The sequence below is a fragment of the Natator depressus genome, chromosome 7 (genome assembly GCF_965152275.1).
Source record: "Natator depressus isolate rNatDep1 chromosome 7, rNatDep2.hap1, whole genome shotgun sequence".
Taxonomy (NCBI): Eukaryota; Metazoa; Chordata; order Testudines; family Cheloniidae; genus Natator; species Natator depressus.
Window position 1 is genome coordinate 76,973,911 of NC_134240.1, and position 12,493 is coordinate 76,986,403.

At 38.2% G+C, this 12,493-nt stretch overlaps 1 protein-coding gene across 3 annotated transcripts in view; it reads right to left on the reverse strand.

Moving 5' to 3' along the window:
- RTKN2 (rhotekin 2) overlaps positions 1-12,493 on the reverse strand; it is a 266,798-nt gene that overhangs the window by 29,718 nt on the left and 224,587 nt on the right. For all 3 annotated transcript variants that reach the window (XM_074958848.1, XM_074958850.1, XM_074958849.1), the window contains 3 exons: positions 10,032-10,085; positions 8,880-8,997; positions 6,635-6,835 (listed from right to left, as the gene is read on the reverse strand). In XM_074958848.1, coding sequence (XP_074814949.1) covers positions 6,635-6,835; positions 8,880-8,997; positions 10,032-10,085 — 373 coding nt within the window. The remainder of the gene's footprint in view (positions 1-6,634; positions 6,836-8,879; positions 8,998-10,031; positions 10,086-12,493) is intronic.

Genomic DNA, 12,493 nt, shown 5'->3' on the forward strand with positions numbered 1-12,493 from the left:
GTTAGTGTTAGGGGTTTCAGATACTCAAGTAATAATTTAAATAAACTTGTGTCTCATTTCTGAGAACAAAAGTTCAGGACCTGGAACAGAAGAAAGGCTGGAACTAATGTTATTAAAATGGTTACCAACCAGATTTTTGTATTTGCGATCGATGATGCCTCTTCAGACTTCTAAGAACACTTTAAGAGGCTAGCCAATTCATATGAAAAATGTGGGAGACTAGAGACTAGGTAAGGCCTCACTGGTGCCCAGTACCACTCTTTAAAATTCAGATACTTTTAAGACTATTGCTTATTGATACATGGACCAAATCGTATACATTGTACTGAGTTGGAGCATGCTGGAATGAGCTTTCCAAGATTTTGTTTTGTTCTACTGGGTAAGATTTCTTGGAACAGGCCTGTTTTTAAACTAAAGCCAATAAACAGTCTTGCTAGTTTGAAACAAAGAAAACTGGAGGTTTTTTTAACGTTTCCCTTTAATGTTTAAAGAACAGTAGAACAGATTTATGAACCATGACTCTGGCTTCACTCTGACCTAGAATATGACACTAAAGAGTACCACTATTCTGTCTTACCTTTTCATCCACAGAAACAACAGCCATTGAATAGTTTTTTAAAATTTACTAATTACCACCATTGAGGTACTTTGTTTAAATCACAAGCAAACTAAAAGTGTTGGGAAATGTTACTGGGCAAACTACAAAAATTTAAAGATTATTTTTAAAATGACTATTTATTATGGGAACAGCACTTACAGATTATGTGAATGTGGAAAAACATGGAATCAAAAAGGGGAGGTTACTTACCTGTAACTGGAGGTTCTTGAGATGTGTGGTCCCTATCTGTATTCCACTGAGGGTTACGTGCAAGTGCCATGCACCCAGAGCTTTTAAAGTAGTATTGTTCAGCGGTCCGCATATGTGCCCCTGTATTGCCTTGTGGTTTCACCCAAGGCAATAAAGGTTGGGACAGACTGCCAGCATCTCCAGTTCCTTCTCCACTGCAGATTTATTAGATTTGCAGCAGAGGGGAAGGAGGGTGGGATTGGAATACAGACAAGGACCACACACCTCAAATAACCTCCACATACAGGCAAGTAACCTCTCCTCGTTCTTCGCATGATGGTCTCTATGGTATTCCACTGAGGGTGATTGACAAGCAGTGTCTAGATAGGAGAAGGATGCGAGGAAGATGATGGAACTGTAAAATGGAGGCTCACTGTGCCGAATGAGGCGACTGTCGTGGAATCACGTACTAGAGCGTAGTGGAAGGAAAAGATGTGTACCAAACTCCACGTGGCTACCTTACATATATCTGCAAGGGGCATGTCACGGAGGTTGATATTTGTGCTCTCGTTGAATGGGCCTGTATCCCACCTGGTGGGGAGCATCCCAACAATTGATAGCAGCGCGTAATACACCCGGAGACCAATTTAGAGATTCTCTGAGTGGAAATGACCTGCCCTTTAATTCTCTCTGCTATGGTGACAAATAGCCTTGGAGACTTCTGGAATGGCTTTGTCCTTTGGATGCAAAAGGCCAGGGCTCTACACACATCAAGAGAATGAAGTCATCATTCCTCATTAGAGGCCAGTGGTAAGGAGATGACTTCCAGTGGGATGGTGAGTATAGTGTCCATGGATTGGTGTATAGGAGAGTAGACCCTTTGCAGCCATAGCTGTAGTCCATCTGAGGAGAAGACCTTCCCACCCATAAGGTCTTACCTTCCCTGTCTGCCGGGATGGAGCGTGGGTGTTATTGTTTGGTCTGCTCCCACACAGCTTGTATCACCAAGGAGTTTGGAGGCGGATGTGAAAAATAGAAATTCTGACACATTAGTGGGGATGTAGTATCTTTTCTCAGCTGCCTTGGTGGTGTGCACGGGACCAGAATATGCCACACGGTTCGCGCCGGTTGAAGAATGGCCTCATTGATTGGTACCAGCAAGGGTGGCTCAACCAATGCATGCAGAATGTCTAGTAACTGATGCTGACTGTTCTACAGCTCTCCTCGTGGGATCTCAAGAGCACTGGCTATCCTCTGTACCAGCTCTTGAAACTGTCAGCAGTCGTCTGGTGGGGAGGAAGTTGTCGATGACACGGCAGCATCTGGAGACAACAAACGTAGTCTCTCCATATCCACCGGTATTGTCAGAACCAGGCAAATCAGTGAGTCATCTAACCCCATTTCTGAATCTCTGCTGGACAAAGTTTGTGGGGACGAGATGGGGGAGTCCTCGAAGGCAAACAGGACAGCTCTGAAGGCGAATACTGAGGCCATGAACTCCAATATAGCCAACCTGGTTGAGCTTGCTGCTGTTGAGCCTGTGCCCATGGAGCAGAGTACCAGCGCCAGGGATAAGGCAAAGTGGTGAACTGCCACAGTGCCGTCGGAACCCTTTGGTAGTCGTGCTTCGAGAATGGGAGCGGCGGGCTGTGTCTAATGTTCACATCCTCAGAATTGGAGACCTCCACAAATGGCAATGCCAACAGAGCCATTAGAACGAGGTGTGTCAGAGTAGCATGGGTAGCATGTGGCAGAAGTAGTGGGGGATGATGGGGACCTCTGAGCAAGTAAGCGCATCAGAGCACAGGGAGACCTCAGTCCCTGCAAGGCGAATAGCTCATGGGGGCCAGGAACACTTCCGAGTCTACCAGGCATCAGTGGTATCCGGACTATTGATGGGACCAGAACTGGTAAGGGCATCTGTCTCAGAACCGACGGTTCAAGGGAAACTGGCGGAGCTGAAGTAGACAGAGTAAAAGAGTCTGGAATCAGTACAAATGGATTCAGTGACTGGTGCAGCCTTTAGTTACTCTTGTGAACCTTGAAATGCATCATTCTTCTGTGGCTGGAAGTCATGGACGGTGCAATGTCCTTCTTGGACTTGGAGGAAGACTTACTGCTATGCTTATGCATGTGCTTCTGGGACTCATGACTAGACCTTAGCACGGGGTCTGTAGCACTGATACCAGCAGAGCTGAACGGAGGTTCTGCGGTACAGGGAGGGTTTTTAGGGTGCTCAGGCCGATATACAGGGGGGTTCCCCGGCTAGGATCCAATTTTGGCCCCATGGCAGCCTCCATGAGGTTAGTTGAAGAACTTGGCTTTCCCACATATGGGCAAGGAAGGAGAGGCAGATACTACATATGGATACGATGTGGGATTCCCCCAAACAGCACTGGTGCACATCACTGATGGAAAATGAGCGAGGGCACAAACCATGTTTTGAATCCTGGCATATTTGGCATAATCCAGTATCCAGGCACGGATGGGTGGGGAGGAGGGATTGTTTGGCAGGAAAACCGCTGAAGCAGCATTCCAAGTCCTTAATCTTATCAGCTACTATGAAACTAGAAATTATTTAAAAAAAAACAAAAAACCATAAAACAGTAACTATGAATGAGGATAAAATCAATTTTTCTAAAATTTGTTGAAAATGCCTCACTAAGGACAAGAAAGCAACAAAAGCTCCGACTTGGACCATGCAGCAGTGAGGAGGAACCGGAGACTCTGGCGGTCCGCCCCGCCCTTTATCGCCTCGGGTGAAACCACGAGGCAATAGAAGGGCACATGCCAAACGACACTACTTTCAAAAGTTCTGGCTCCAGGCACATGCGCATAACCCTCAGTGGAATGTAATAGGGACCATCGCTCGAAGAAAACACTGTTCTGTGCCAAATTCAATTAGGTAAGCTCCTGCCAAGTGGCTAGTAAGCATTTAATGCCTTAGATATTGCACACACCTGTGCTTTACAGCAAGTGGGCAGAAAAGCTACTATAAGCATATACTATGGAAACAACAATAAATGAAAGACTCTGGACACTGGTTCATGAATGCAGAGTGGAGGGAAATCACTGTGCTAGATTTAACAGCAAAACAACTGTTTAACAGGATAAAACAGCAATCTTTTAAATGGAAAAATCTAGTACATTTTACTTTGTTTCTTCCAACATACAACAGAGTAGAACAGAATGTTGGGAGAACAGAGAGGTAATATACCCCTTTTCTAAGTCACTGTAGCATGAACATATATGATAGTAAGCTATGTACAGTGCTGGCTGCCTCAGTATAAAATATTGAAGACATGAAATGTTCAGAATACAGCTATCAAGATGATAGAAAGCTTGAGGAGTTGTGTATAAGCAAAAAACAGAGCGGCAAGTGTATGGCTTGAGGGAAAAGGAGCTTAGGTAATTAGAGTTTACACATCTGAAAGAACAAGAACTGTGATACAGAGAAGGATAATTAGGAGTACCAGAAAAAAAGGTGTTTTAAGAAGTATAAAGGTATTTCTATTGGTAACAATGGTTCAAATATGGAACAGGAACAAAGGTAAGATGCAGAAGCTCCATCACTAAACACACTATTCACAATTAGGGCTGTCAAGTGATTTAAAAAATTGCAATTAATCGTGCTGTTAATAATAGAAAACTATTTTCAAATATTTTGATTCAATTACACCACAGAATATGAAGTGCAGAGTGCTCACTTTATTTTTATTACAAATATTTGCATGGTAAAAAACAAAAGAAATAGTATTTTTCAATTCACCTAATACAACTGTAATGCAATCTCTATCATGAAAGTTGAACTTGCAAATGTAGAATTATGTACAAAAAATAACTGCATTCAAAAATAAAACCAAACAATGTAAAACTTTAGAGCCTAGAAAGTCCACTTAGTCCTACTTCTTGTACAGCCAATTGCTCAGACAAACACATTTGTTTACATTAGCAGGAGATAATGCTGCCCACTTCTTGTTTACAGTGTCATCTGAAAGTGAGAATGGGTGTTCATCTGGCACTGTTACAGCTGCTGTCGCAAGACATTTACATTCCAGATATGCTAAAGATTCACATGTCCCTTCATGCTTCAATCACCATTCCAGAAGACATGTGTCCATGCTGATGGTGGGTTCTGCTCGATAACAATCCAAGGCAGTGCGGACCAATGCATGTTCATTTTCATCATCTGAGTCAGATGCCACCAGCAGAAGGTTGATTTTCCTTTTTGGTGGTTCGGGTTCTGTAGTTTCCACATCAGAGTGTTGCTCTTTTAAGACTTCTGAAAGCATGTTTCACACCTCATCCTTCTCAGATTTTGGAAGGCACTTCAGATTCTTAAACCTTGGGTCAAGTGCTGTAGCTATCTTTAGAAATCTCACATTGGTACCTTTTTGCATTTTGTCAAATCTGCAGTGAAAGTGTTCTGAAAATGAACATGTGCTAGGTCATCATCTGAGACAGCTAGAGCATGAAATATATGGCAGAATGCGGGTAAAACAGAGCCGGAGACATACAATTCTCCCCCAAGGAGTTCAGTCATAAATTTAATTAATGCATTATTTTTTTTTTAACAAGCATCGTCAGCATGTCCTTTGGAACGGTGGCCAAAGCATGAAGAGGCATACAAATGTTTAGCATATCTGGCACATAAATACCTTGCAACGCCAGCTACAAAAGTGCCATGCGAATGCCTGTTCTCACTTTCACATGACATTGTAAAAACAATCTCTCGTAAATGTAAACAAACTTATTTGTCTTGGCGATTGGCTGAACAAGAAGTAGGACTGAGTGGACTCGTAGGCTCTAAAGTTTTACATTGTTTTGTTTTTTAATACAGTTATGTAACAAAAAGAACTACATTTGTAAGTTGCATTTCACAATAAAGAGATTGCACTACAGTACTTGTATGAGGTGAATTGAAAAATATTATTTCTTCTGTTTATGATTTTTACAGTGCAAATATAGGTAATCAAAAATAATATAAAGTGAGCACTGTACTCTTTGTATTCTGTGTTGAAATCAAAATAAATACATTTGAAAATGTAGAAAAACATCCAAAAATATTTAATACATTTCAATTGGTATTCTATTGTTTAACAGTATGATTAAAATTGCAATTAATCTCAATTTTTTTTTAGTTAATTGCACAAGTTATTCAAAATAACTATTCACAATATGTTAGGTAAGGCACTCGGATATTCAGTAGGGACAGTACTGAGTACTGCACAAAAGGTGGACTAGAGGTCTACTAGATTTTTCCCACCTTAAAACCTCTAATCATTACATTAATAGTTTTTTTCATTTAATATTAAAGAATTAAGATTTCCAACAGCAGTATTAAAATATATCAAGTGTGCTTGGCACCCACAAATCCCACTAAAGTCAAAGAGAACAGAAGGTACTGTGTACCTTTGAAAGTTAGGCCACTTCTATTTATATAAATTATGGGGCCTAACTTTAAGCATTTGAAAACCTCAGTCAAAATATTTTTCAACTATTCCACACTACACGGTGTACAGTTGTGGTGTTCCACCTGCTGATTACCACCATGTACGTTTTCTCATGTCTGTTTAAAAAAGAAATCGATTATGTAGCTTGTAAACAATAGTTGATTTTTGCAGCAGTGTGGTGATGAAGTAATACCTGTTCATGTAGTTAAGTTCAGAATCAGGACCCAAGGCTGATGTACATGATGTGAATTCACTCCTGCATTCTGATTTTCACTTGAAATGAAAGTTGTGTTCCACATGGACATATATTGAACTACTCATATCTTAGCAATTTTCTAAAGTTCTACAAGATTTTTTAGCCTACAAGAAACACAATTAAGAAAAAATAGCTTACAGTATGATTGGGTCAGTGAATGAAAGGGATTCAGGGTTGTCTTCTTCTTGCAAAGAGTTGATTTTCTTTCCAGTAGCTTTACCAATGGATGTCTTAAATTTCTTGGCTAGCTTCTTAGGAGTGTTTGTTATAGTTGAAGATTGGTCTGTACAGCAACTATACACTTCAAACTTTACTTGGAAGTCTGGCCCCGCTTCATCACTGAAAACAATTTTTTTGGATAATTTGTGAATTAACTGAGTACAGAATGAAAGTACAATAATGTATACGGTTCATCAAGGCAAAGAATTCCATTAGATTGCCAGAACAAATTGTGTGTTAAAATGGAATTAAGGACAAGAGTATGTATCAGCAATTTAAGAATAGAAATTATAGTGATGTTATAATTATCCCATAAACAAACATTATAAAAACACAGGAAATTCAAAGTTTAGACTAAAACGTGAGAAAGCCAAATGTATTATGGAAATGCAGATAAGGCATCCAAACGAACAAGCAACATGATACGCTGTACCAGTACATACACCTCGGTAACAAATATATCTCAATCTACTTGAAGCTGAAGTTCAAGTTTGTTTGAGAATATGACTGTAAGGAATTAAATATGTGCATCACAGAAAGTTGTGTGTGAAATTAATAAAGATTTTGTTGCAGTGCATAAATGAATTTGGATATTACCATGTTTGGCTGCAAAGGCATGTAAGTTGCTGTGAATATTAATACTGGCCTACCTGATTTTTAGTCATTGCATTAATAGCAAGAACACTTGGGCAATCTAAAACGGTTAAGTTTTTTGTGAAGGATTACAAAATGCTTGGGCTTTTCATACAATTTAATTTTAAACTCCCAATGCTGAAGCTTTAGATTAGCTTCACAAGGCAAAAAAATGGATAAATATTCTGAATGCTAAAAAGTGACATTTCTATTCATTATCAAATTTCATTTTTTTAAAAATACAGCATTTCTAAGTGATGGTTACCAAAGTCTAGATTTGTAAATGAAACTACATGAATAGTAAAAAAGTGTATAAGAATAATTAATTTTATTTTATTAACACACAGATTGTTTGGTTTAAACTATGCCTTTGGATTAGTTTCTCCAAAGGCCCTGCATTCTCTAATGTGGCTTTGCTATATGTATCAACAACAGCTGAATGAATTGAAATGTTCTCTCGAGTTGTTAGACAGAAACCTGGGCAATTAAGGAGTTGACTTATGATGATCTACAAATATTTAAGTAGTTTTTTGCCCTACTTTTTTATGCTTCATAAAGATAAAGATTTTATAAAAATTCTTTAACCTTTGAAACATCTGGAATATCAAAACAGTCTTCTGTGGTTTGCTGCAAGACTTACTACAGGTCTGTTGTTAGCTCTCCTACCCTTTAATGGGTGGAGTTAAATCTTTGCCTTACATATTCATTTGAACAGGTGTTAACAAAAAACATTCTTAAAGTCTGTTTAGAAATCCCTTTCCTTCTCAACTTCTCAGTTTTCAGTCTATCAGCTTTTGTTTTAACTTGTTCTTGAGTTACCAGAGAGCTTCCAGGGTAGATATGACTCAAATTTTTAATTAAAAACGAGGGAAAAAAACCCTAAGTGCCTCACAACCTTTCTTTATAAGTTAAAAACACACAAAGGAATACAAGCCCAATTCCTCTTCCACCTTTAATGGGCGGTGAATAACTTCCTGTCCAGTTTTCACAACGAGAAGGATGGTGGCTGTGGCACAGGCTCATGAAGGTGCAGTGGAAGATCAAGCAGAGAGTTTGTTTGTTTTTCAATACCTAGTGGCAATAAGGAGGTGAACTATGGGATCCCTAAAAAAAAATATGATAGCAGCCTTATGTGGTGATTGCATCCAACATTTTAAGTATTAATGTTTCTCGTTTACATGAAGTTCTGTAAAATACTTTCAGTTTTAATGCATTAATTTAATTACACACACACACACACACACACAGAGCAGCCCCACTCATTTAAATCACAGTAAAACATTTCTGAATATGACACAATGGAAAAGGCATATAGTTCAAGTGATCTAGCTAAATATAGCATCACTATAGGAGCCCAAATTCCTTGGGTAAAGAGAAGGATTCACCACCCATCCAAGTCATCAGAAGAACTTCCATTTATTTCAGTAGCTATTGGATCAAGACGTATGTACATATCACATCATGTCTTGTTTCATAAGAAAAAGACAAAAAGTTAGCATGTTTACTTTGTTCAACAAAACTTGATACTCACAATATGGTTACATTTTCAAAACAGATATCAGTTATTGCCTTATCCACAATAACCATGTCTGTATCAAAAACCTCAGCTCCCATTTTGAATAAGCAAAAAATTGCATAGCGCTGTGATCCTGGGGAAGAACCAAAGAAATGTTTTAGCAGAGACGTTATGTAACACAACGTTAAAGTTTTCCTGTAAATGAAGACATTGAAATGAGTTTCAAATGAAATTTAACTTGAATCTATGATGCGTTATCAAAGAATTCTTGTAATCATAAATTATACATCCTAGAGTGTTATGCATTTTGTAGTTGAACCATCAAAGCTGCTGCATCTGCTGAGCAACATTTCTAGAAAGAAAAGTTAATTTCAACCTCTACTCAAGCATTCCTTTCTACAGGTATCTATAATATTTGCTAATAATTTCAAATACTTCAGTAAAAAGTATTTGTGCTCAATAGGATCGATTAAAACCAAACCAAAACAGCTGAACACCAGAGTGTATACCATATTATGAATGCACTAATGAATTAGAGTATTTTGCCATACTAAGCCCCTCTGACCCTATTGAAAACAAAGTGAAATCAATGCCAGGTGACAGCTGGAACAGATTTAGGGTTAATCTCCATTACATAGCAAAGTGCATGCATTTGTGAAGACTACCAAATAATCCACTCAATGCCAACAGAGAGAACTTTCATTTAAATCCTTCTCTGGTAAAGGCATCTCCCACCACATACACTTTCAAATTCAGGAAAAAAGATACAAGTTTATTCAGAATTTTTTCAGCTATTAGTCAACTTAGTGGTGCCACTTTTCTACTTCTTCTTCTGAAGTTTCAATCTTCCTCTCTCGAAAGCATCTCCAACATCCACCTAAACTACAGTATTAGAATTTCATTCAGCTCAGATACGCCCAGGCTTCTCCACAGCACCACTTTCTCAGTAGTAGCAATTTAAATGAATAGAAACTGCATAATTCTAACGTATTTTAAATGGCTACCACCACTGCCTTCAGGGTAAGTCTGTGCAGTAGTGCAGATAGTACATAGTTCTGCAAAATTCTCTCAAAAAGATAGTGAAAAGGAGGGTCTCCACTCCATGTGGAATTTAAACTTTGATAAACATTACCTGTTTATATAACAGTTCAATAAAATCTAACATACTTTCTTTATTGTTGAAGTGATCAGAGCCTTTCCACATTAATGGTATGCGAATATCTAAAGAAGAAAAGGAAAAATTAAGTTATAAGCAACAGTGTAGACCTGTGGTCCAAATAAAACACAGAATATTTCTGGTCTGTTTTTCTACCGTTCTATTTCTGGCCATAGTATGGCCTACTCTTTCGATCCAACAAATAGCATAACTAATTCAATCACTACCACTAATGCCAAAAGAAACTTCATAACTTAACTAGCTCAATATGAAGTGTCATTCTCCTTTAGAAATGGTCTTTATCCCAGCATAGTTCATAATCTTATTTAAGAATATCTGAAATAACATCTCCGGGTGGCTGCTGGAATGTGGCTCTGCGTGATATTTAAGTCCATTTTACAGCGAAGACATGTTACGTGAAATACTCTTGCTATGTTTTTGCTGGTAACCACTCATTTTGCTACAAGAAAGACAACCCCTCTATATTTAAAGCTAACTGGGAGAAGTTTGTGTGGCAAGTGCTTATTCTTGCCTTGCCAGTCATTGAGCAAATACCACTTGCAATTACATACCAAGTTTGGATCACCTTAGCTGACACAAAAATTAAAAAAAGCTTTTTAGTAGGACTGTTGATTAATCGCAGTTAACTGATTCGATAACTCAAAAAAATTAATCGCAATTTAAAACATTGATTGCAGTTTTAATTGTGCTGTTAAATAATGGAATACCAATTGAAATTTATTAAATATTTTGGATGTTTTTCTACATTTTCATATATATTGTATTCTGTGTTGTAACTGAAATCAAAGTGTATATTATTTTTGTTTACAAATATTTGCACTGTAAAACTGATACAATAGTATTTTTCAGTTCACCTCATACAAGTACTGTAGTGCAATCTCTTTGTCGTGAAAGTGCAACTTACAAATGTAGATTTTTTTTGTTTGTTACATGACTGCACTCAAAAACCAAAACAATGTAAAACTTCAGAGCCTACGAGTCCACTCAGTCCTACTTCTTGTTCAGCCAATCGCTAAGACAAATAAGTTTGTTTACATTTAAGGGAGATATTGCTGCCCTCTTCTTATTTACAGTGTCACCAGAAAGTGAGAACAGGCATTTGCATGGCACTTTTGTAGCTGGCATTGCAAGGTAATTATGTGCCAGATATGCTAAACATTCATATGCCCCTTCATGCTTCGGCCACCATTCTAGGGGACATGCTTCCATGCTAATGACGCTCATTAAAAAATAATAATGTATTAAATTTCTGACTGAACGCCTTGGGGAGAATTGCAGGTCCCCTGCTCCGTTTTACCCGCATTCTGCCATATATTTCCTGTTATAGCAGTCTTGGATGATGACTCAGCACATGTTGTTCATTTTAAGAACACTTCACTGCAGATTACACAAAACACAAAGAAGGTACCAATGTGAGATTTCTAAAGATAGCTACAGCACTTGACCCAAGGTTTAAGAATCTGAAGTGCCTTCCAAAATCTGAGAAGGATGAGGTGTGAAACATGCTTTCAGAAGTCTTAAAAGAGCAACACTCTGATGTGGAAACTACAGAACCCGAACCACCAAAAAGGAAAATCAACCTTCTGCTGGTGGCATCTGACTCAGATAATGAAAAAGAACATGCATTGGTCCGCACTGCCTTGGATTGTTATCGAGCAGAACCCACCATCAGCATGGACACATGTCTTCTGGAGTGGTGATTGAAGCATGAAGGGACATGTGAATCTTTAGCGCATCTGACACAAATATCTTGCGACGCAGTTTACAATAGTACCATGAGAACACCTGTTCTCACTTGCAGGTAACATTGTAAACAGGAAGCGGGTAGCATTATCTCCTTGTTTGTCTGAGCAATTGGCTGTACAAGAAGTGGGACTGAGTGGACTTGCAGGCTCTAAAATTTTACATTGTTTTATTTTTGAATGCAGGGGTTTTTGTACATAATTCTACATTTGTAAGTTCAACTTTCATGATAAAGAGATTGCACTACAGTACTTGTATTAGGTGAATTGAAAAATACTGTCTCTTTTTTTACAGTACAAATATTTGTAATGAAAAATAAATATTAAGTGAGCACTACACACTTTGTATTCTGTGTTGTAATTGAAATCAGTATATTTGAAAATGTAGAAAACATCCAAAAATAATAAATGGTGTTCTATTATTGGTTAACAGTGTGATTAATCGTGATTACTTTTTTTAAATCACTTGACAGCCCTTTTTAGTTAAAAGAAAAGGTTACCTTTTACTTTATAACCATATTAAAGGGCTAAAGGCAGAGCAGCTTAATTCTTCTAAGTCACTTGCTTTTGGTAATTAACAATGGAGCTGGTATTTCTTTAAAACAAACTTCTTAGTTCATCTGCCCCGATAAGTTCAATTTTATCTGACACTGGCAGACAGCAGTGCCTATTGTTATTTATAGATTTATTCCTCAAATACATGTCACGTG